This window comes from Coregonus lavaretus, assembly GCF_964263955.1.
Source record: "Coregonus lavaretus genome assembly, chromosome: 39".
NCBI classification, from domain to species: domain Eukaryota; kingdom Metazoa; phylum Chordata; class Actinopteri; order Salmoniformes; family Salmonidae; genus Coregonus; species Coregonus lavaretus.
The window spans coordinates 30,651,748-30,678,119 of record NC_140026.1 but is presented as its reverse complement, the minus strand read 5'-3'; the positions used below and the strand labels follow the sequence as shown (position 1 = coordinate 30,678,119).

The following is a 26,372-nucleotide window of genomic DNA, read 5'->3' as shown; positions in this document are numbered from 1 at the left end:
CATTTGATGATACAGTGGTAGCAATACAAGGTTATAACCTTTACAGAAAATTTAGAAATGCCAATGGTGGAGGTGTTGCTGTTTATATTCAGAACCACATTCCTGTGAAGATTAGAGAGGATCTGTTGAAGTAATATGGCTACAGGTTAATCTGCCTCACCTAAAGCCAATTCTGGTGGGAAGCTGCTATAGACCACCAAGTGCTAACAGTCAGTATCTGGATGACGTGTGTGAAATGCTTGATAATGTATGTGATATCAATAGAGGTATACTTTCTGGGTGATTTAAATATTGACTGGCTTTCATCAGGTTGCCCACTCAAGAGAAAGCTTCACACTGTAACCAGTGCCTGCAACCAGTTCAGGTTATCAGTCAACCTACCAGGGTGGTTACAAACAGTACAGGAATTAAATCATCAACATGTATTGATCATATCTTTACTAATGCTGCAGAGATTTGTTTGAAAGCAGTATCCAAATCCATTGGATGTAGTGATCACAATATAGTAGCCGTAGCTAGAAAAACCAAAGTTCAAAAGGCTGGGCCTAATATTGTGTATAAGAGGTCATACAATACGTTTTGTAGTGATTCCTATGTTGTTGATGTAAAGAATATATGTTGGTCCGTGGTGTGAGGGGCAAACAGACACTGCACTTGACACATTCATGAAATTGCTTATTCCATTAACTAATAAGCATGCACCCATTAAGAAAATGACTGTAAAAACTTTTAAATCCCCGTGGATTGATGAGGAATTGAAAAATGGTATGGTTGAGAGGGATGAGAAAAAAGGAATGGCAAATAAGTCTGGCTGCACAACCGATTGGCAAACGTATCGCAAATTGAGAAATCATGTGACTAAACTGAATAAAAAGAAGAAGAAACAACACTATGAAACAAGGATAAATGGCATAAAGAATGATAGTAAAAAGCTTTGGAGCACCTTAAATGACATTTTGGGAAGAAAGGCAAACTCAGCTCCATTATTTATTGAATCAGATGGCTCATTCATCACAAAACCAAGTGGTATTGCCAACAACTTTAATACTTTTTTAATTGGCAAGATTAGCAAATTTAGGCATGACATGCCAGCAATAATTGCTGACACTACACATCCAAGTATGTCTGACCAAATTATTGTAATTTTGAATTCCGTAAAGTGAGTGTGGAAGAGGTGAAAAACATATTGTTGTCTATTAACAATGACAAGCCACCGGGGTCTGACAACTTGGATGGAAAATTGCTGATGATAATAACGGACGATATTGCAACTCCTATTTGCCATATTTTCAATTTAAGCCTACTAGAATGTGTGTGCCCCCAGGCTTGGAGGGAAGCAAAAGTCATTCCGCTACCTAAGAATAGTAAAGCCCCCTTTACTGGCTCAAATAGCCAACCAATTAGCCTGTTACTAATCCTTAGTAAACTATTGGAAAAGATTTGTGTTTGACCAGATACAATGCTATTTTACTGTAAACTTTCAGCATGCTTATAGAGAAGGACATTCAACAAGCACTTACACAAATGACTGATGATTGGCTGAGAGAAATTGATGATAAAAAGATTGTGGGGGCTGTTTTGATAGACTTCAGTGCGGCTTTTGACATTATCGATCATAGTCTGCTGCTGGAAAAACGTATGTGTTATGGCTTTACACTCCATGCTGTAATGTGGATAAAGAGTTACTTGTCTAACATAACACAGAGGGTGTTCTTTAATGGAAGCCTCTCAAACATAATCCAGGTAGAATCAGGAATTCCCCAGGGCAACTGTCTAGGCCCCTTGCTTTTTTCAATCTTTACTAACGACATGCCACTGGCTTTGAGTAAAGCCAGTGTGTCTATGTATGCGGATGACTGAACACTATACACGTCAGCTACTACAGCAACTGAAATAACTGCAACACTTAACAAAGAGCTGCAGTTAGTTTCAGAATGGGTGGCAAGGAATAAGTTAGTCCTGAATATTTCCAAAACTAAAAGCATTGTATTTGGGTCAAATCATTCACTAAACCCTAAACCTCAACTACATCTCGTAATGAATGTGGAAATTGAGCAAGTTGAGGAGACTAAACTGCTTGGAGTAACCCTGGATTGTAGACTGTCATGGTCAAAGCATATTGATACAACAGTAGCTCAGATGGGGAGAAGTATGTCCATATTTAAGTACTGCTCTGTCTTCTTAACAACATGTTATGAGAATTATTTAACAAACTATTTCAGTGTCTCTGTGCGTCTCCCAAAAGGATCAAGAAACGGACAGAGTCCCGGTCTGCATAGTCAGAGATTTATTCATTGAGAATTCTGCCATCACAATTTCAGAGTCCATCTTTTATACTCATACGTCATACAAAAATCCCTCCCCTCTTTAGGCAGGCTGTAGTGTTCCACTTTATAATTGCTCTCCTGACCATCAGTTCACACACACACTTTCTTATCATAGCCTACTCCCTGCATTCCTCAGTTATCGCCGTTCTCACAATATTCTGCACCATGTTTCATACTCCTTAAAAAGCCTAACAGTTTCTCTCCTCCCTAAATTGGGAGGCCTCTTTATCTTGGTTTCTCAGTTGTCTGTAGACAGCTCTCCTTGTCATTTGTTGTCTGGTCTAACTCTTACTCACATTGCTAAATAGTAGCTCAATGTCATAATCTTTACTGGTCCTACACTCACACATTCTAACACATTTCACACAGTTTCAGGGTGTAATAATTAGTCATTAATAATTATTCAATCAATCCACCCTTTGACTAAATATTACACACATACTCACAAAATATATGTTGTTATAGAAATGAATCACACACATTGAAGCATATAAGTTGATTTGCATATAAAAACATAACAAATTGTCTCATTCAATAACATTACTCTTTAGCAATGGTACCTAACCTGTTTACCCACTATCTGGAAACAACAGTCTAAGCCTATAGTGAATAACATTTGCTTCATCACATCCTGCAACATCGGTTAACTACCTTTTTTTTACATTTTTAGTCATTTAGCAGACGCTCTTATCCAGAGCGACTTACGGGAGCAATTAGGGTTAAGTGCCTTGCTTAAGGGCACATCGACAGATTTTTCACCTAGTCGGCTCGGGGATTAGAACCAGCGACCTTTCGGTTACTGGCTCAACGCTCTTACCCACTAAGCTACCTGCCGCCCCAACTAGTACATCATACAAGACTTTAATACACAAAAGATCATTACAATAACTTTTAAACTAGAGATTTATAGTTCTAAGAAAACATCCAGTCTCAAACTATCTGAATCGTCGTCATCCTCCACCAAGCCTGGTGGGTCATATTCTTCATTCGGTTGGTCGGAGTCCGGGATTGGGCCGTATCTCACCATCTGCTGTGATACTCCATTTTCCAACACCTTGCTCACCAACCCTCGGACACAGGGAATAAGACAACATCCACAAAGAACAAGTATACCCATAGAAGCTATAGCTGCACCCAGAATAGTTACAACAATAGTTTTCCATTTACCAAACATGTTATCAAACCAACCGTTTAGGGAGCTATCAATACCAGAGTTCTCGGCCAGTTCGTTCGCCAACGTGGTGAGTCCCTGAAGAGCTTTGGTCACGGACCCGTCCGGTGCGGTATTGTTGGGGATGAAAGTACAGCACATAGATCCAAACATAACACAAACTCCGACCCGCTCAGCCAAAAGCATATCTAAAGCTATCCTATTCTGCCATGCCATTAAGCTAGTTGTCGCTGTCTGCTCAGCCAATCCCTTTATTGCATCACGAGTGTGGTTTATAAATCTTTGCTGGTTATAGTAAATATAATTTATCCAATCTACGTTTTTATTAATTGTTGACCACCAGAAAATACTTGATTCAAACCCAGCTACGATCTGATTCTTAGCTTTGAATTCTTCTGGAACCCCTCGAGTTACTCCTATCCCATCAATATATATCCTTTCATTAAAGGATCCCGGGAGGAGGTCCCGCTTTCTACGTGACAACTCACCAGTCTCTGACACATTTGATTGTTTGCGTATGTAGGTGAGGCCACAATCTGTTATCACCACACAACCACCAGATGTCAGCACAGGCCTGGTTTTGGATCCTAAAATCCTCTGGCTGCAACAAAGAGGAGAGATTAGTCATGGTCTCTTTAGTTGTGACATTCTCTGTGTGGGAGCAGGAGCTAAGATGCCCTACCCTGTATCCTATCTTATTAGTCCTAGAAAAACAATAATAAGAATCCCCTGAGACTTCAAACGGAGGTAACCTAGGTCGGCGTGACTTTGTTATCGGGGGATACAGATAGTGCAAGTTACTACAAGACTCCTTCACCAGATTCCCAGGTGGCTTGAACAATTTAATCATGCAGGATAAACCTGACGGAGCGTTAAAGCCCATTAAGGGGAACAGAGTAGTTGTTAATCTTGGTTTGGCTGTCCCACAGGCGTAACAGTCCTCTTTGGACATAGTTCTTGCCGTATAATGTATCCATTCCAACCATAGGTTAGGATACCTATACCCAGTCTCCACCTGTACTACTTCCTTCAGGTCTATAGTTTGCACTATCTTCACCACAGCCCCGGTCTCACTACCTCCCTCAGAGAGGTGTACTCTATAGGGTGCCCCAGTTGAAGAGGATATCTCACTTGTCAGGTAAGATTGACATATCCCCCCCCCCCCCCCCCCCTCTCGGTATGAGCAACTACATGGTCCCAGGATATACATGGTGACATACATATATATCTCCCATCCTTTACGATACTACCAGCCAGTAGTCCCCAACTCCCCAACTGGTCCGCAAAGACCTCAAAGGTGATGTCCTTTCCTACAGTCACTAGTACTTCTCCTTCCCCTACGTCAAGCTGTCTCCTATGCCTACGTAGACTGTGCTTGGGTATTATTTTATCAACTTGTGTTAGGTTAACTACTACTTCTGGTGGATCAGGAGGGTTTGAGTGTGCTAGGAATATGGCCCCCACAATCAGACAGCTACCTACCGTCAGGAGACCTGTGAATCCCCACCCTCGCCCTGAGAACATGTCAGACGCCAGAGGCCAACCCATTGCTTTACCTTCTATTGAACTCACACAGGGATGATCAGACAGGGTAAGGGAATCTTCGTTAAGGAGCCAACCCCTGAGCCCTAGTGGTGATCGGTTCTTTCTCCTAACTCTGTGTTTGTTTGTCAGGTGTAGCTGGGTTTACCTTTTTACAGTGTGTGACATGCACCTTACAGCAAGGCCGTCACCAACAGGACCTGATATGGACCTTCCCAACGGGGCTGCTTCCAGTTTTTCTTCTTTAAGGATTGGATCCACACCCAGTCACCTGGTTAGATAGAGTGGGGCACCTTCTCCTTTAGTTCACCTGTGGGGCACAAAACCTCTGACATACAGGTGTGGTTAATAAACTACCTTCTCACGTGTTCTGCTAGGGTGCTCTCAATTTCTATTTCTGCCTGCTCTGGTCCTCCTAACTCGGGCATTCTGTATGGTCTACCAAATCCCTTCTCCAATGGCAATAGCCCTTCTTTATCTGGAGTTCTCCTGATAGTAGATAATACTATCGGTAGACATTGTACCCCATTTCTTCCTGCTCTCCTGTGTGTTTTCCTTAACCCCTCTCTAATCATACCGTTCACATTAGTATTCTATTTCTAGACTGTATCTAGTTTATCTATCTATTTTTTAAAAAAGTATTTAATCTTTACTTTGTCTATTTATCTTTAATCCTACCATCTACCATCATCCCCCCTCTTGACACATGTCACTGCCCATGTGTCAATATTACCACCTACCTAAACAATCACTTAGATAATATTGGCAATTTATCATCCTTCCTCATCTATTTCTGGACAGCTAGTCCTAAATTCTCATATCCATCTTCCTATTATTACTATCTTCCTGATCTCATTACTAAATCAATGACCTAGGTAATAGCTGTTTCACATTAGATTGTGCCTTCCTCTGATTACTGCAGCTCATTGCATTAATTTAGTTTCAAATACCAACTTGTTGTTTATTAAAGCATAATAAAAAAAAGAAATTTAAATGACAACATTTGATAATACCTGAACTTACTTCTATCCCGTAAAAGTAATCCAAGATTAGTACAATTAACTAGCAACAGATATCCCTCATTCAGGGAAAGCTCTCTCTCTCTTCTGTTATTTTATGGTTCAAATCATATATTTTATTACCAAATTATAATTTTCACAGTATTATAAATTACCATCAACTTGGTAAAATAAACTATCTTAAAGTCCTCCTCTCATGCCTTTAGAATTACCAGTGTGGATGATTAATTAACACCAGAAAGTCAAAACAGAGTTCAGAGGCAATTGAAATCATTCAATGAACTGTTCCATCCCATAGTATACTAAACATTACCATCATTCTAAATATTTCATAAATGTTACTTATCCCAAGTGTTCATTAAGTCCTCATGACATTTATTCTCATAAGAAATCATATATACCCTAAACTCAGTAAAAACCGAAAAACTACATAAAATTCACTGTGTGTGCTCCTTTAAGACTTATCATCTTTGACCTGTTGAAACCCCCCTAAAATCAAAATAACAAGGCTTTATAAACATCATACTAGGTGTGTTGTTTTTTATTTGAAAACCCCAATTAAAAAACAACAACCAAAAATAGCCAGGCCCCACTTAATTTGGTAGCTCACTTTTACGACCTAAATCCTGCCTAACTCCACCTATCCCTGGGCAACATTCCAATGAGATAAGCACATGCCATGCTGTACCAACTGAGCTACATCCCTGCCGGCCGTTCCCTCCCCTACCCTGGACCAATTGTGCACCACCCCATGGGTCTCCCGGTCGCGGCCGGCTACGACAGAGTCTTGATTCAAACCAGGATCTCTAGTGGTACAGCTAGCACTGCGATGCAGTGCCTTAGACCACTGCGCCACTCGGGAGGACATCAATCTAATTCCTCATAACTAATCCATAAAACCACTCAAAATTCCTAGAGTATACAATGATTATGTTTAATTGATTACCCTTCAGATCATATCCTCTTTAAATCTCACAATGATTATTGAACCCCTAAATCTGCTCCATGTAATCTCATATCAAATGATCCATTATCAATTATTTGATCAACACCATAGGAAAATCTGTCTCCCCTTCTATCGTTCCTGTCGCCCCTGTAAATGTCATATTTCATTCATTAGCCAATACAATCACATACTCCGTTTAAGTAAGACATTATATTTTATCCCAGGCATCTATTTAAAAATTGTTTGATATGTTGTCTCCTACTCTCCCCTTAACATAATCCGGAACCATATATTATTTTTCTTTGTTCTCAATTCAAATTATTGTCACAGCTCTATCGCAATTTCCAGTCGCTCCACAAAATCCGCTCTCCTTGCAAAGCACGCCAAACAACCACTTCCATGTCGCACAGCCAGCCACGTCATCACTCCCAACTAGCCAGCCCTTTCATCCCAAACACTAAACCCCCTAGTAGCCAAAATAAAACACACTCTCAAACAGTGTTCTGCATTTACCTCTATCATCGGGTTTAATAATAATATGCCATTTAGCAGACACTTTTATCCAAAGCAACTTATAGTCATGCATGCATACATTTTTTTTTTCATGTATGGGTGGGGATCGAACACACTACCTTGGCGTTACAAGCGCCATGCTCTACCAGCTGAGCTACAACATTAACCATTAAACATCCTCTATTGCTGTAGTAACGTCATGTTTGGTTCAGTTTATTTATTACGATAGTATGTCCATAATACTTCTCTATTCTCAGTAGTTTAACTCTCACTTCATTCAGCAACACAAAAACTCTCTCCCCGCACCTATTCCTGTTGAATAAGTGAGACTTTCTATTTAACCCAAAACACGCTACAAATGTTCCATTCAACATCACCAAACCAAATACTCAGTAGTATCCGGTTACCACCCATACCAGCCGTTGAATTACACTCATAAATACCGATATCACCTTATGACATTGAAATTACAAATAAATCATAATAGTTCAATGGAACCCTATATTGGCTTTCTACTATATTATACATTACGTCTATAACCACATTAGTTATGGTCCTGGTCCGATTACCCATTAAACCTTATCACATGATCCAACAACTGTACAACCTTAGAGAACTCATATTCTCTACTTTCTCACCCATGACGTAGGTCTACGTTTGGGTGAGCAAGTTCATACATATATAACGTTAGGAATTTCTAGGTACCTCTCAAATAATCCCTTCGTGGTGTTTTTAGCCAATTCTTAATTGACACAAATCACTTCTTCAAACTTTTTACACGTGGAACCAAAAGAATAGACTGTCATTTCCCGGACACTTCCCTTTCCTTTATCTCTGCCGTCGCGATGGTTATGACCTGTTTTGTTACAGTATTTACACAGGGCCTCACACTCTCTTGCAAAATGACCTTCCTTGTTACAGTTAAAGTACTTCCTCTTAACTTCTCCACTATTCTGCCTCCCTGGCTTATTATAGCTCTCTAATCTCTTCAACTCTCTGTGTTTAAATTATCTAGTCTTTCCTGACTCTCTTCTGAGCCTCCAAGAGCCATACTCTCGCTGTGTCTAGCCCCTCTTTTCTGTTTCTTTAGATCATTACCACAATTTACATGCATTTGTTTAATCATGGATTCCAGTTTAATTACATCAAGTTGCCCAGTAAAGCCATATTTCTTTCTCCAATTAGGTCCATAATACACATTCGTTTGTCTCGCATTTCCATGTATTTCTCGTCCCCAGTAAATTCTGGGACCTCTTGTGAGGATTTGTCCCCCATGGTTGGTACTGTTAAAAATCCCTTAGCCACCTCTTCTATATAACAAGTTATTCAAAACAGTTTCACACAACAATTGGAATCACCCCTTCCTGTATAGGTTCTAGTCCCCCAGAATTATCTCCTACTCTACGGAGGAATTCATCCCCACAATGTAATCTTGATAATTCCTGATAGTCTCATACAACAGGAATGGGTTCTCCCTCCTCTAGCCACCTCTTCTATATAACAAGTTAGTTAAAACAGTTTCACACCACACCTGGAATCACCCCTTCCTGTATAGGTACTAGTCCCCCAGAATGATCTCCTACTCTACGGAGGAATTTATCCCCACAATGTAATCTTGATAATTCCTGACAGCCCCATACAACAGGAATGGGTTCTCCCTCTCCTGGTGATCTTAACCATCTAAATTTACTCAATTATATCCTCTCTTTTCTTTTTGTATTTGTTTAACCCAGATTATTTGTTGACAGTTCTATAATCTCTTACAGGTTACATCCCATAGGTGTACTTTTAATAGTTCCTTCTATTTCAACACCGGGTAGTTTCTTTTGGTAATTGGCCTATTACCGTGAATCGTTACGGACCCACCCACCTTAAATTGGCTACAACCTTAAATTGGCTACCTTAAAATGGCTGCGCATTGATCAATTTGCTACTTTAAATGATGACGTTACCCTCAGTCAATATTTTAGCAAGTTCTCAAATCAATTTCACCAAGTAATGAATAAAGACTACTGACCTTATCCTTGCAGCCGAGATTCAATGTAGGTTTGGATTCTGTCACCGTCTCTGTCATTAATCAGGTGTCCTCTGGCCTGTCTCAACCCTTAATGTCAAAGGGCAGGACTTTCTATCTACGAATGTATCATTCGCCCGTCGACAGTTTTCAGAGTTACCTGGAATGACAGAGGCAGGTATTGGATTCCGGCTCAGAAGGACCAAGCTGTTATGAGAATTATTTAACAAACTATTTCAGTGTCTCTGTGCGTCTCCCAAAAGGATCAAGAAACGGTCTGCATAGTCAGAGATTTATTCATTGAGAATTCTGCCATCACAATTTCAGAGTCCATCTTTTATACTCATACGTCATACAAAAATCCCTCCCCTCTTTAGGCAGGCTGTAGTGTTCCACTTTATAATTGCTCTCCTGACCATCAGTTCACACACACACTTTCTTATCATAGCCTACTCCCTGCATTCCTCAGTTATCGCCGTTCTCACAATATTCTGCACCATGTTTCATACTCCTTAAAAAGCCTAACAGTTTCTCTCCTCCATAAATTGGGAGGCCTCTTTATCTTGGTTTCTCAGTTGTCTGTAGACAGCTCTCCTTGTCCTTTGTTGTCTGGTCTAACTCTTACTCACATTGCTAAATAGTAGCTCAATGTCATAATCTTTACTGGTCCTACACTCACACATTCTAACACATTTCACACAGTTTCAGGGTATAATAATTAGTCATTAATAATTATTCTATCACAACACTATCAACAAGGCAGGTCCTACAGGCTGAATGTACCGAGCTGTCTGTTTAAACTACTATCACACAGCTCGGAAACCCATGTATACTCCACAAGACATGCCACCAGAGGTCTCTTCACAGTCCCTAAGTCCAGAACAGACTATGGGAGGCGCACAGTACTACATAGAGCCTTGACTACATGGAATAAATAAATAAATAATATGCCATTTAGCAGACGCTTTTATCCAAAGCGACTTACAGTCATGCGTGCATACATTTTTTTGTATGGGTGGTCCCGGGGATCGAACCCACTACCTTGGCGTTACAAGCGCCATGCTCTATCAGCTGAGCTACAGAGGACCACATGACTCTATTCCACATCAGGTAACTGATGCAAGCAGTAGAATCAGATTTAAAACACAGGTAAAAATACACCTTATGGAACAACGGGGACTGTGAAGAGACACACACACAAGGGTATAGACACATGCATACGCACACATTGTGATATTGTTGTATGGTGGTATTAAACATTTTGTATTGTAGATAGGTAGTGGTGTAATAATGTCATATGATGTGCTGTTTTATATTTTGTTTTATATGTAATGTAAGTGCTTTAATATGTTTGGACCCCAGGAAGAGTAGCTGATGCCTTGGCAGCAGCTAATGGGGATCCATAATAAATACAAATACAAATGTAGTGTATGCGTGTGTGTGTGGTTGGAGGGGGAGGGGGGGTGGGCTTATGGGTGGGCCTTGTCAATGAGGTGGGGCTTTAAGAGGGACTGAAGGGTAGTGATGGACTCTGAGTCGTGGATGGCTGGAGGGAGGGAGTTCCAGAGCCTAGAAGCAACCCTGGAGAAGTCCCTATCACCGAAGCTCTTGGGCTTCGATCTGGGGATGACAAGGTGGCCTGCTGTGGTGGAACGGAGTGCACGTGTGGGTTGATAAGGGAGAAGAAGGTCATTTGAGGTAAGGGGGGCAAGGTGGTGAAGGGCTTTGTAGGTTAGAAGGAGGATCTTGTAACCAATACGTTGGGAGACAGGGAGCCAGTGGTGTTCACAGATGACAGGGGTGATGTGCTGCTAGGACTTGTTGTGGGTGAGGAGTCAGGCTGCAGAGTTTTGAACCATTTGGAGCTTATGGAGAGAACTTGAGTTGATGATGGAGAGTAGTGAGTTGCAGTAGTCAAGACGGGAGGAGATGAATGCATTTATGAGGGTTTCAGCGGCAGGACGGTAGAGGGAGGACCTGTGGTGGTCTAAGGAGAGGGTGGAGTCAAGGATGATGCCAAGGTTACATGCATGGAGGGAGGGCGAGACAGTGGTGTCGTCAATGGTGAGGATGAGGTTGCCAGCTTTTGTGAGGGGGGATTTGGTGCCTGTGAGGAGGAGTTCAGTTTTATCACTGTTGAGCTTGAGGAAGTTTTGTTGCATCCATGGTTTATGTTTTTATTGCAGAGGGGCAGGATTCAATGTGGGTCAGAGGTGGGTTGAGGAGGGATTTGGTGCTGAGGTAGATCTGGGTGTCATCAGCATAGCAGTGGAAGTCAAGGTTGAAGTGACGGAGGATCTGACCAAGGGGGAGGATGTAGATGATGAAGACTGCAGCTGAGTCTGAGGTGTGGCCATTGAGGGAGATGTAGTGGGTCCGGTTTGTGAGGTCTGATTGTAGCCAGGAAGGTCAGTTTTGAGATATAGTCAATGGGGGCAAATTCGGAGAGCCGGGTTTCAGGGGTGACGGTTGGGAGGTTTGGTATTTGGTATTTTATTAGGATCCCCATTAGCTGTTGCAAAAGAAGCAGCTACTCTTCCTGGCGGCAGCCAGCTTGCTTCAGGGCGCGGAGCTCAGGGGTAAACCAGGGAGAGGAGGAGGAGAATGAGACAGGTTTAGTTTGGAGGGGGGCCAGAGAGTTGAGAAAGACAGATAGAGCAGTATTGAATTGGGCCGCTAGTTCATCAGAGAGTTGGAGGGGGTCAACAGCCTTGATGCTGTGGAAGGAGATGAGGCGTTTGTCAGTGTTGTTGGGTGAGTATGAGGTAAAAGAGAAATTAAGGATCTTGTGGTTAGACAGAGGGAACAGGGAGCGGGAAATATTAGTTAGGTTGAGGCCAACAGAGCAGACGAGGTCAAGTATGTGTCCCTTGATGTGAGTGGGAAAATTGACATGTTGGGTAATATTGAAACAGTCCAGAGCAGCAATGAAATCAGAGGCAAGTTTTGAGTTTGATGAGTCCACGTGAATATTCATATCGCCAAGCAACAGTAAGCGGGGGGAGAGTGTGACAGCAATGGTGAGTAGGTCAGATAGTTCAGACAGGAATGATTAATTAGCTTTAGGAGGACGGTACACAAGGATAGTGGTTATGGAGCAAGATGATTTGTAGGTAATGTATTCAAATGAGGAGACAGTAGGGAGAGACAGTTCAGTTATTTTGATTTTGGAGTTATACAGTACAGGGAGGCCGCCACCACGGCCAGTGGAGCGGGGGTGAAACAGGTAGCCATAATCAGTGGGAGAAGCTTGGTTAAAAGAAAATAAATCACCAGGTTGTTGCCAAGTTTCAGTTAGGAGGAGGAAGTCTAGCCTGTTGTCAGATATTAGTTCATGGAGCAGTGGGGCTTTGTTGTTCATTGATCGAGTGTTGAGGAGAGCAAAGTTAGTATTGTGAGACTGAGAGGTGAGTTTAAGGATAGTGGTAGGTTGAAGGCAGTCATGATTTACAGTACAAGATGATGGATTGGGAGAAGGGCGCTATTGAGACCAGAGAGAGTTAATGTTGCGAGAGTTAATAGTTGACAGACTAGTTGCGACGTGAGCCATGATGCAAGTAGCAACGTCATGATGAGCAGACAGGGATAAGTACATCAGAGGAGAGCCGATAGTTACAGTGAGGGAAAAAAGTATTTGATCCCCTGCTGATTTTGTACGTTTGCCCACTGACGAAGACATGATCAGTCTATAATTTTAATGGTAGGTTTATTTGAACAGTGAGAGACAGAATAACTACAAAAAAATCCAGAAAAACACATTTGCATTTTAATGAGGGAAATAAATATTTGACCCCTGTGCAAAACATGACTTAATACTTGGTGGCAAAACCCTTGCGGGCGCTGCAGGATTTCAGTCCTTCACGGCGTAGTGTGTTACCAATTGTTTTCTTGATGACTATGGTTCCAGCTGCCTTGAGATCATTGACAAGATCCTCCCGTGTAGTTCTGGGCTGATTCCTCACCGTTCTCATGATCATTGCAACTCCATGAGGTGAGATCTTGCATGGAGCCCCAGGCCAAGGGAGATTGACAGTTATTTTGTGTTTCTTCCATTTGCGAATAATCACACCAACTGTTGTCACCTTCTCACCAAGCTGCTTGGCGATGGCCTTGTAGCCCATTCCAGCCTTGTGTAGGCCTACAATCTTGTGCCTGACATCCTTGGAGAGCTCTTTGGTCTTGGCCATGGTGGAGAGTTTGGAATCTGATTGATTGATTGCCTCTGTGGACAGGTGTCTTTTATACAGGTAACAAACTGAGATTAGGAGCACTCCCTTTAAGAGTGTGCTCCTAATCTCAGTTTGTTACCTGTATAAAAGACACCTGGGAGCCAGAAGTCTTTCTGATTGAGAGGGGGAATTATGTCTGAGCCATGGACATGCCAAATGTTGTCAATAAGCAATATTAAATTCACTAAGACAGTGAATAATTGTAATCAATTTCTAAAAAACCAAAACAACAAATTGTTTTAAATAGGCTATATCTAAGTAATTGCATGGCTTCAATTGGTCGTGGCCCTCTGTAGCTCAATTGGTAGAGCATGGCTCTTGTAATGCCAGGGTAGTGGGTTTGATCCCCGGGACCACCCATACGTAAAAATGTATGCACACATGACTGTAAGTAACTTTGGATAAAAGCGTCTGCTAAATGGCATATTATATTATTGTTATCTAAATACAGTTACAGGCACCATAATTGCTCCCTGTGGGCATATAATATTAATATAATATGGAGGGTTTTACACACATTCAAACTTTTCACTGGAGCTGGAAAAATATTCAATATAAAGAGAAAGGAGGAATATCCACTCACTGTTGTACTGCTCCCAAATGTAATGTTTTCTAAACATCATGGAACTATCTTTCAGATCAAATTCACACTTCTCCACTTCTCCACAAATAAGCTACGGCTGATCCATGGACGTGCTCGTAAGCAATGGTCAGTGAATCATTCTAATACGTTTTGGTTTTTAATCAAATTAGGCTAAACAAAAAACAAGCTATTTATTTTTATGACAACAATATGTCTAAAGAGGATCGGAGCAGAAGCATAATATCATAAATCGCATCTCGCATTGCATGAGCTGGCGTGGAGTAGGATGTTTGTCCTATCCTTTGAAGATAGTTTATTAAATAGTAGCCTAGGCCTATACAGTAACCCTACAATAGGCCTAGTTATAACAAACATGTAGCCTATCTAGTTTTCTACATTAAATAAGTAATTTGCTTAAACATGGAAATATTTTATAGTCTACACATTGCATTCACATTTCAAAAATGTATAGGACACTGCCTACCAAACTTTATAATAAGATTAGCCTATCATAACTGGCAGCAGCTACTGTTCCTGGGGTCCAAGCACATTAAGGCAGAGAGGCATAGAGACCCAGCCAGCCAGGCATATCGCAATATAAAAAAATACAATTGCGGAAAAACTGTTGGAACGCAAATGGCTATTGCTGTTAGGAGATGACAATGAAAAGACTCCAATCTATCTTTTAGTTTATCAAAACTCTTAACTTAATTGAGCGAACAGTAGCCTATCTTATTTGCACTAGAGGAGAACATTGGCCATATCCCCGGGGAGTGTTCATATTCACTGTCTTTATCATTGGGTCAGTGCCACTTTTGTTTGTTTTTGGACAATCATTTCCTCCTCCAGGTTAGATGGACGTCATATCATATTGTCTCCCCTTCTCCTAGGTCTAATATATGGATTAGACAACATCGTTTTTATTGATATGTTTGTCAGTGTCAGCAGAGTAGGCTACCCTGTAATTTTTGTAGTATAAAAAAAAATCAGTGTTCACACCCCATATACAAAAAAAAATAAATTATGCACGCATGACTGTAAGTCGCTTTGGATAAAAGCGTCTGCTAAATGGCATATTAATATTAATTAATTACTTGGGTGTCCCGTACCGGTAAGAAATTAAATCTACGTTCACCCCTGATTCAAATGTACGTGTGTGTAGAGTGCGTGTGCTAGCTTGTGTGTGATTATGCTTGTGTGTGTGTGTGTCTCTCTCTTCATAGTCCATGTTGTTACATAAGGTGTAGTTTCATCTGTTTTGTAAATCTGATTATACTGCTTACATTATTTACTTGATTTGGAATAGAGTTCCATGTAGTGATTGCTTTGTGTAGTATTGTGTGTTTCTCAGAGTCTGTTCTGTACTTGGGAACTGTGAAGAGTCTTTTGGGGTATGCATGGGTTGCTGAGCTGTGTGCTAGTCATTTGAACAGCTTGGTGCTTTCAACATGTCAATACCTCTCACAAAGACAAATTGTAATGCAGTCAATCTCCCCTCTACTTTGAGCCAGAAAAGATTGACATGCATGTCATTGATGTTAGCTCTCTGTGTACATTTAAGGGTCAGCCGTGCTCCTCTGTTCTGGGACAATTGTAATTTGCCTATGTCCCTCTGTGGCACTTGACCATATGACTGGACAGTAGTCCAGGTATGACAAAACTAGGGCCTGTAGGACTTGTTTGTTGATAGCAATGTCAAGAAAGCAGAGCAGTGCTTTATTATGAACATACATTTCCCCATCTTAGCTACCGTTGCATCAATATGCATTGACAATCACAACTAACTGTAAGTCGCTCTGGATAAGAGTGTCTGCTAAATGACTAAAATGTAAATGTATATGTAAATGTAATTTACAATCCAGGGTTACAACAAACAGTTTAGTAGTGTATAGACAGAACGAGTCAAAAGTTTGGACACACCTACTCATTCAAGGGTTTTTCTTTATTTTTACTATTTTCTACATTGTAGAATAATAGTGAAGACATCAAAACTATGAAATAACAAATATGGAATCATGTAGTAACCAAAAAAGTGTTAAACAAATCAAAATATATTTTACATTTGAGATTATTCAAATAGACACCTTTTGTCTTGATGACAGCTTTGCACACTCTTGGCATTCTCTCAACCAGCTTCATGAGGTACTCACCTGGAATGCATTTCAATTAACAGGTGTGCCTTCTTAAAAGTTAACTTGTGTAATTTCTTTCCTTAATGCGTTTGAGCAATCCGTTTTTTAAAAATATTTTTATTTATTTAACTAGGCAAGTAAGTAAATAACAAATTCTTATTTACAAAGATGGCCTACACAGTTGTATTGTGTTGTGACAAGGTGGGGGGTATACAGAAGATAGCCCTATTTGGTAAAATACCATGTCCATATTACGGCAAGAACAGCTAAAATTTTTACATTTACATTTACGTAATTTAGCAGACGCTCTTATCCAGAGCGACTTACAAATTGGTGCATTCACCTTATAGCCAGTGGGATAACCACTTTACAATATGTTTTTTTTTTCTTTCTTTGGGGTGGGGTAAGGGGGGGTAGAAGGATTACTTTATCCTATCCCAGGTATTCCTTAAAGAGGTGGGGTTTCAAGTGTCTCCGGAAGGTGGTGAGTGACTCCACTGTCCTGGCGTCGTGAGGGAGCTTGTTCCACCATTGGGGTGCCAGAGCAGCAAACAGTTTTGACTGGGCTGAGCGGGAACTGTGCTTCTGCAGAGGTAGGGGGCCAGCAGGCCAGAGGTGGATGAACGCAATGCCCTCGTTTAGGTGCAGGGACTGATCAGAGCCTGAAGGTACGGAGGTGCCGTTCCCCTCACAGCTCCGTAGGCAAGCACCATGGTCTTGTAGCAGATGCGAGCTTCAACTGGAAGCCAGTGGAGTGTGCGGAGGAGTGGGGTGACGTGAGAGAACTTGGGAAGGTTGAACACCAGACGGGCTGCGTCATTCTGGATGAGTTGTAGGGGTTTAATGGCACAGGCAGGGAGCCCAGCCAACAGCGAGTTGCAGTAATCCAGACGGGAGATGACAAGTGCCTGGATTAGGACCTGTGCCGCTTCCTGTGTAAGGCAGGGTCGTACTCTCCGAATGTTGTAGAGCATGAACCTACAGGATCGGGTCACCGCCTTGATGTTAGCGGAGAACGACAGGGTGTTGTCCAGGGTCACGCCAAGGCTCTTCGCACTCTGGGAGGAGGACACAACGGAGTTGTCAACCGTTATGGCGAGATCATGGAACGGGCAGTCCTTCCCCGGGAGGAAGAGCAGCTCCGTCTTGCCGAGGTTCAGCTTGAGGTGGTGATCCGTCATCCACACTGATATGTCTGTCAGACATGCAGAGATGCGATTCGCCACCTGGTTATCAGAAGTGGGAAAGGAGAAGATTAGTTGTGTGTCGTCTGCGTAGCAATGATAGGAGAGGCCATGTGAGGATATGACAGAGCCAAGTGACTTGGTGTATAGCGAGAATAGGAGAGGGCCTAGAACTGAGCCCTGGGGGACACCAGTGGTGAGAGCACGTGGTGCGGAGACAGATTCTCGCCACGTGACCGGTCAGGTAGGACGCAATCCAAGAGTGAGCCAGGCCGGAGATGCCCAACTCGGAGAGGGTGGAGAGGAGGATCTGATGATTCACAGTATCAAAGGCAGCAGACAGGTCTAGAAGGATAAGAGCAGAGGAGAGAGAGTTAGCTTTAGCAGTGCGGAGAGCCTCCGTGACACAGAGAAGAGCAGTCTCAGTTGAATAAGCAAAGAGAAACGACAGTCCATCATTACTTTAAGACATGAAGGTCAGTCAATATGGAACATTTCAAGAACATTGAAAGTTTCTTCAAGTGCAGTCGCAAAAACCATCAAGCGCTAGGATGAAACTGGTTCTCATGAGGACCGCCACAGGAATGGAAGACCAAGATTTACCTCTGCTGCAGAGGATAGGTTCATTAGAGTTACCAGCCCAAATAAATGCTTCACAGAGTTCAAGTCACAGACACATCTCAACATCAACTGTTCAGAGGGGACTGTGTGAATCACGCCTTCATGGTCGAATTGCTGCAAAGAAACCACTACTAAAGGACACCAATAATAAGAAGAGACCTGCTTAGGCCAAGAAACACGAGCAATGGACATTAGACCGGTGGAAATGTGTCCTTTGGTCTGGAGTCCAAATTGCAGATTATTGGTTCCAACCTTCGTGTCTTTGTGAGAGGCGGTATGGGTGAACGGATGATCTCCGCATGTGTAGTTCCCACCGTAAAACATGGAGGAGGAGGTGTGGGGGTGCTTTGCTGGTGACGCTGTCTGTGATTTATTTAGAATTCAATTCACACTTAACCAGCATGGCTACCACAGCATTCTGCAGCGATACGCCATCCCATCTGGTTTGGGCTTAGTGGGACTATCATTTGTTTTTAACAGGACAACCCAACACACCTCCAGGCTGTGTGAGGGCTATTTTACCAAGAAGGTGAGTGATGGAGTGCTGCATCAGATGGTTTGGGATGAGTCGGACGGCAGAGTGAAGGAAAAGCAGCCAACAAGTGCTCAGCATATGTGGGAACTCCTTCAAGACTGTTGGATAAGCATTCCAGGTGTAGCTTGTTGAGAGAATGCCAAGAGTGTGCAAAGCTGTCATCAAGGCAAAGGGTGGCTACTTTGAAGAATCTCAAATTTAAAATATATTTTGATTTGCTTAACACTTTTTTGGTTAATACATATTTCCATATGTGCTATTTCATAGTTTTGATGTCTTCACTATTATTCTACAATGTAGAACATAGTAAAAATAAAGAAAAATCCTTGACTGAGTAGGTGTGTCAACTTTTGACTGGTACTGTATATTTACAATAATATATACAGTGGGGAGAACAAGTATTTGATACACTGCCGATTTTGCAGATTTTCCTACTTACAAAGCATGTAGAGGTCTGTCATTTTTATCATAGCTACACTTCAACTGTGAGAGACGGAATCTAAAACAAAAATCCTGAAAATCACATTGTATGATTTTTAAGTAATTAATTTGCATTTTATTGCATGACATAAGTATTTGATACATCAGAAAAGCAGAACTTAATATTTGGTACAAAAACCTTTGTTTGCAATTACAGAGATCATACGTTTCCTGTAGGTCTTGACCAGGTTTGCACACACCGCAGCAGGGATTTTGGCACACTCCTCCATACAGACCTTCCCAGATCCTTCAGGTTGCGGGGCTGTCGCTGGGCAATACGGACTTTCAGCTCCCTCCAAAGATTTTCTATTGGGTTCAGGTCTGGAGACTGGCTAGGCCACTCCAGGACCTTGAGATGCTTCATACGGAGCCACTCCATAGTTGCCCTGGCTGTGTGTTTTGGGTCTTTGTCATGCTGGAAGACCCAGCCACGACCTATCTTCAATGCTCTTACTGAGGGAAGGAGGTTGTTGGCCAAAATCTCGCGATACATGGCCCCATCCATCCTCCCCTCAATACGGTGCAGTCGTCCTGTCCCCTTTGCAGAAAAGCATCCCCAAAGAATGATGTTTCCACCTCCATGCTTCACGGTTGGGATGGTGTTCTTGGGGTTGTACTCATCCTTCTTCTTCCTCCAAACACGGCGAGTGGAGTTTAGACCAAAAAGCTTTATTTTTGTCTCATCAGACCACATGACCTTCTCCCATTCCTCCTCTGGATCATCCATATGGTCATTGGCAAACTTCAGACGGGCCTGGACATGCGCTGGCTTGAGCAGGGGGACCTTGCGTGCGCTGCAGGATTTTAATCCATGACGGCGTAGTGTGATACTAATGGTTTTCTTTGAGACTGTGGTCCCAGCTCTCTTCAGGTCATTGACCAGGTCCTGCCGTGTCGTTCTGGGCTGATCCCTCACCTTCCTCATGATCATAGATGCCCCACAAGGTGAGATCTTGCATGGAGCCCCAGACCGAGGGTGATTGACCGTCATCTTGAACTTCTTCCATTTTCTAATAATTGCGCCAACAGTTGTTGCCTTCTCACCAAGCTGCTTGCCTATTGTCCTGTAGCCCATCCCAGCCTTGTGCAGGTCTACAATTTTATCCCTGATGTCCTTACACAGCTCTCTGGTCTTGGCCATTGTGGAGAGGTTGGAGTCTCTTTGATTGAGTGTGTGGACAGGTGTATTTTATACAGGTAACGAGGTCAAACAGGTGCAGTTAATACAGGTAATGAGTGGAGAACAGGAGAGCTTCTTAAAGAAAAACTAACAGGTCTGTGAGAGCCAGAATTCTTACTGGTTGGTAGGTGATCAAATACTTATGTCATGCAATAAAATGCAAATTAATTACTTAAAAATCATACAATGTGATTTTCAGGATTTTTGTTTTAGATTCCGTCTCTCACAGTTGAAGTGTACCTATGATAAAAATTACAGACCTCTACACGCTTTGTAAGTAGGAAAACCTGCAAAATCGGCAGTGTATCAAATACTTGTTCTCCCCACTGTATATATATATGGGGGATTGGAAATTATGCAGATAATTACATGGATAGAAGCCACAATCTATCTGCAATATTAAAGCTGATAAAGCTGATAAAATAAAAAATAAAAACAGAGCGTGGTTTCTCAAAAGCATCTTAAGTCTAAGTTCATCGTTAGAACCATTGAGCTGACCCAGGAAAATAGCCTACAAGCGGATTCAGCACCATGGACAGCGACCGATTTGACAGAGGTCCAACAGAGGAAGATGCATTTTTTGACAAAATGATCAACGGAAAACAACAAGAAGTCCTTTTAAATAACTTGATGTTCCTAAACAGGCTTCACAGAAGCTCGACAAAAAGAATGTGCAATATAAATAAAAAAAGGCGAATGTCTGTTGACTGTTTTGCTGCTCGTGATATTTTTATAAAACATTGGTGATGTACTAAGAAGGCTTATGTGTGTGTGCCTCCGTTGGCAAAATCAATCCCATACCAATTGCGTAATGCTAAGACCAGTTGTTGGTCGGTCTTAAATATCCCTAGTTTGTTGAATGAAATTGGCATATTGGCGCACGTTTTTAAAGACACACCTCAAATATTTCCACCCCTCCCACCTCAGCGCAAGCGTGCTGATGTTAGACAGGTAAATTACCAACACTGGCGCAAAGGTTGGAAAATAGCAGAGTGCCGGCTTTTACAAGTCAAAATTGCCAACGAGCGTGCGTTTGACAGTAGTGCCGTCTTAACACCAGTCGAAAATAGAGCCCTGTATTGTGTGTGTGGGTGTCCCCAGTGGCATGTATTCATGGATGCCAAGGGAAGCCAGGCTTCCCCAAAAAATGTACCAAGTAAAAAATACAAAAACATAAAATAATATTTATTTAGTCTCTCTGTTTCATACTTTTCCTTCAATTTGCAAGAGGCTTAATGTATCACACAGGAGAAAGCATCTGAGCGAGCGAAACAGCGCCCCTCTGTCTCTCTATGTGTAGGCAATCTATCTCATACTGTCTGGTCCAAACGAGTATGACATTGTTGCCGCATTGAAGGCAAGGGAAGCCAGCGAGCATCTGGTTTCCCTTGACAAAGAAAGTATAAAAAATGTGCCAATCAGCGTTGCGCTAAACTGAGCGAGCTCAACTGTGAATGGTCCTGGCGCACCAAAAAAAAGTGTAAAGGGAAGCCAGTTTGGATTTGGCATCACTCCTATCAAATCTCATTGAGAGCTTACGTAATTGACAGAAAAACGTCAACTGTTGCATCTCGTTGTGTTGTTGTCCTCTGGTGGCTAGCTAGCCAGCTAGCTAAAATTGCCCTAAATTAGCCATGGATTGAGATAGGGATTTGGACTTGTGGTTTTACTTAATTCTCTGTACTAGCCAATAATTATAATGACGATTCTGATCCAACCATTAATTCATATATTGTTGTGCCCCTGGCCTGAGAGGATGGATGTTCAATATGTAGCTAGATGTAGATGGCTAATGTTAACTAGCTAACGTTGCCGATGAATGGAAGTTAGGCTAGCGAGCAAGCATTTTAACCAGGTAGCCTACGACAAAAATAAATAAAAGCGTGTACTGTATGACAGAGTGATAAGACTGTTTCGTCAACATGAAAGAGAGGAGGATGGCATTGGCGTTTCTCTACAAGTAGGGTGAATCAACATGTTTTTCTACTTGCACGAACGCACACACGCAGACAGAAATCAGAACCATGGACAGCCACATCATATTTAGCGTATGTTGATTGGACTAAATAGTTTTTGGTATCTTTTAGTTGTCACTGTATTAGACTAAGCAGAGGTGATTTGATGATGATGAAATGTTGAAGTTGAAATGGTGCTGGAAAAGTGGAGGCAGCTCCTGTTTTCTTTGCGACTCTCTGTGGTTCTAAATCAATAGTTGTTTAGTGGTCCGAAAAAGTCAGAAACATGAACTTGCTTGACCATTCTGTAGGTCATGTAACTGTCTGTTACTGTACATGCAATATGCTTTGTGGACTTCACTGGACAGAGGTTGCTATCCGGTTTTGTGATAAAACAAAGGTGTGGTTGAATTTATTATGCCACTGGGTCTTCTTATTGTCTCGGCCTTTAGGCCTATATATCACAGTTGTAAGGCATATGAATTATCAGGTTATAGAGCAAACAATGCAATTATCACAACACATAGGTTGTTATATGGTTGTCATAGGTTGTAATATGGGGGTGGTCTTGGCTTCCCCATTGATTTTACCCACGTACCGGTACTGGGTGTCCCTAACCTTTCCAACAGACAAAGAGCTGTGAATGGTCAACAGTAACAAGGGGTGATGTGTAATGAAACGAGGATGCGCGTGCCCAGGTAGTTGGGTTTCTTTTGGACCATCAGGTGACATCCTGATGACTGATACACTGAATGTCCTGAAAATGTCCTAAAAACATCTCAATGACATCCCAGGAACATAGAGATAACTTTGTGACATCATGTGACGTTCCCTTGTGAACGTCACACGATGTCCCAATGAAAGGAGAAATTATGTTTTGGGAACTAGACAAAACCTCCACAGGATCATGACACAACGTTCTAAAATCATCCTCAGGGACGTCCCCGGAACAAACCGGGAACTAGAAAAAACCTCCACAAGAACATGACACAACGTCCTGTCGACTTTAGGCGACCATTAAATCATATTATTTCATCTAAAATCATGACTTCTTTTCCTCTTTCTTTCTAGGGACCTGAGGGGCCACCAGGACAAAAGGTAGAGTTGATTTAATCTTCTGTAACCATTATTTAACCCGTATCTCCCCTAGGTAAATCGGGAAGGTGAGTAATGCATTCATTAGATTCTGAATCATATAATACAACTTTTAGGAGGTTGTTTTTTATGTATTATTATTCTTGTTTTATTTGTAATGTACATGTGAAAAATTTCCTTTATGTCCTTTTTGTGAGAAAATGTTTGTACTCAGGGTACCATTGGGAAAGAGACTCTGGTCTCAATTGGGCTACCCTGAATAAATAAAAGTAAATAAATGTAAAAAAAAAAAAAAAAGACAACTAGATTGACATGCACTTTTATAGTCATACTGAAGTCCTCTGTCTCTGTGATGTTTTAGAAATTCAGATCACAATAGTTTATCATATAGTAATTTAGCAACCTGCTATCCGGGTTTGATTGAAGAGGGCCCAAAGTCACGACTAATAGCCTAGGTCTTAATAGGGCTGGGTGGTATACCGTATTTTACGATATATACCGGAATTGATGCACGGACCGGTTTAGGTTTTTACTTTACCTTCTATAACGGTATTTGAATGTTTTGTTTGTTAAATGTGATACGCCATGGATAACGTCCATGAGTACAGGAAATGCAGAAAGTGATCAAAAGTTGAATTGAACAGTATAAAACAATCAGAATGTAAAAAGACCCATTGAAATCACTTGGAATGTATGTGTTGCCACCCTAGGGCCACGCACAACTCAAAGCAAATGTCTAACTTTTATTATTCAAAAACATAAAATACCGTCAAATACCATCATACCGTCAAATGTTTTACAAATACCAGCCCTAGGTCGTAAGTGTCCTAGTGTCGGCTACTGTTAATAGTTCTCCTCTACAATGGGACATCTCATCCATATCCCCTCATGAGACCTAGACAGACCCTTGGGAGACTAATCCTGGCCTCACATACTCAGGAAACAAAAGACATTCTCAACATCTTACACTCAAAATAACCAATATGCCCATTCAACAGTCCAGTGAGTGGGGTGCAAGGTGTGTTAACTCAACCCATTCAGCTCCACTGTTAAATGGGCATATTGGTGCATCAATTCCGGTATATATCGTAAAATGCGGTATACCACCCAGCCCTATTAAGACCTAGGCTATTAGTCGTGACTTTGGGCCCTCTTCAATCAAACCCGGATAGCAGGTTGCTAAATTACTATATGATAAACTATTGTGATCTGAATTTTTTTTTTTACATTTATTAACTTTTATTTATTCAGGGAAGCCCAATTGAGACCAGAGTCTCTATCCCAATGGTACCCTGAGTACAAACATTTTCTCACAAAAAGGACATAAAGGAAATGTCTCACATGTACATTACAAATAAAACAAGAATAATACAGTTTTTCTCAATTGCTAAGACACATTTCTTGAAAGCTGCTCTCCCTTTCTCTTAACTGTGAACACAAAACCCAATTTTCAAGCTACATTCACAAAACCTCAGACTCTTCTTGCAAAACCAAACTTTCACCTCAAAACAGTTCAATCTGTGCTCAAAACTGAACTATGTTGTCAAATCGTGGCCCGAGTCAATCAAAATTAAAAACACTACTGAACAGTCACTAAACACTACGTAGAAAAATAGAAAACACAATGCTCAGGACATGAAGCTGGAGAAAGAAATGTTTATTGTTCACTGTAGGCTAAATGCATGTTGCAAAACAAAAAAAAACTGTGCATTTAGCACTTGTACAAAAAGACAAAACAGAAATCTTGTGCATTTACATGTAGCACTTGTAAAAACAAACAGAAATCTTATGCGTTTGCCACTTGTGTACAGTAAGCCCATGTAAAAATAAAGTACAAAAATATACAAATAAGTGCATTACTCAGCCACAGCATCATGTCTCCGTACTGGGTCAGGCCACAGGACTTCATCCACATCACAGGCCACATTTTGTCTGGCCAGGCAACGGGGGAAAAAAACCCTGGCATGCCGTATCCAGGCTTGGCATGCCTCCACACCTATGTCACCACAGGCAAGTCCCATGGCTTGCAGGAGATTTACTCTGGTGTAAGGTTGGCGTTCATATACCTTCCACCGCCATGAGGAAAATAATTCCTCAATGGGGTTTAGGAAAGGGGAGTACGGTGGAAAGCAAAGATTGATAAAACCTTGGTTCATATTGTACCACTCTCTAACCTGGAGGGCTCTGTCAAAACTCACATTGTCCCAAACAACAACATAGATGGGATGCTCATCCTGCTGCCCTAACAAAGCATCTCGCATGTGATTGAGGAAAATGAGGAGCTGGTGAGTGTTGTAGGGCCCCAGGTTGGCATGATGGTGGACAATCCCATGATTGCTGATGGCAGCACATAATGTGACATTGCCACCACGCTGCCCAGGAACACCAACAATGGCCCGATGGCCAATCACATTACGGCCTCTCCTTCTCCTTTTGGTGAGATTAAACCCAGCTTCATCCATGTAGATGTATTGATGGGGTCTTTCCATTGCATCCAGTTGAAAAACCCTCTGTAGAAATAGATATAGTTTTGTAAGTGATACGGAAAAAGTGATTTAGGCCACTACAGTAAATCACTACTTAGAGTAATCAACATTGAATGTGTCTGGATATATGCCAACCTGTACATACTGGAATCTTTGCTCTTTGACTCTGTCTGAGTTGCGATCAAAGGGCACTCTGTATAGCTGTTTCATGCGCAGTCTGTTGCGCTTGAGGACACGATCAACAGTAGAGAGGCTGACACTGTTGATACCCTCAAAATGTAAATGGTCCTCAATGATCTTCTGCTGAATTTCGCTCAGTTTAATGGCATTGTTCTCACGGACAATATCAACAATTAGGGT

The 26,372-nt window shown here is 41.7% G+C and overlaps 1 protein-coding gene across 1 annotated transcript in view; it reads left to right on the top strand.

Moving 5' to 3' along the window:
- Positions 1–26,372, top strand: part of LOC311113065 (uncharacterized protein) — a gene marked incomplete at its 5' end in the record, with an annotated part of 408,058 nt that overhangs the window by 303,862 nt on the left and 77,824 nt on the right. Inside the window, one exon of the mRNA XM_084156203.1 lies at positions 23,503–23,529. Coding sequence (XP_084012329.1) covers positions 23,503–23,529 — 27 coding nt within the window. The remainder of the gene's footprint in view (positions 1–23,502; positions 23,530–26,372) is intronic.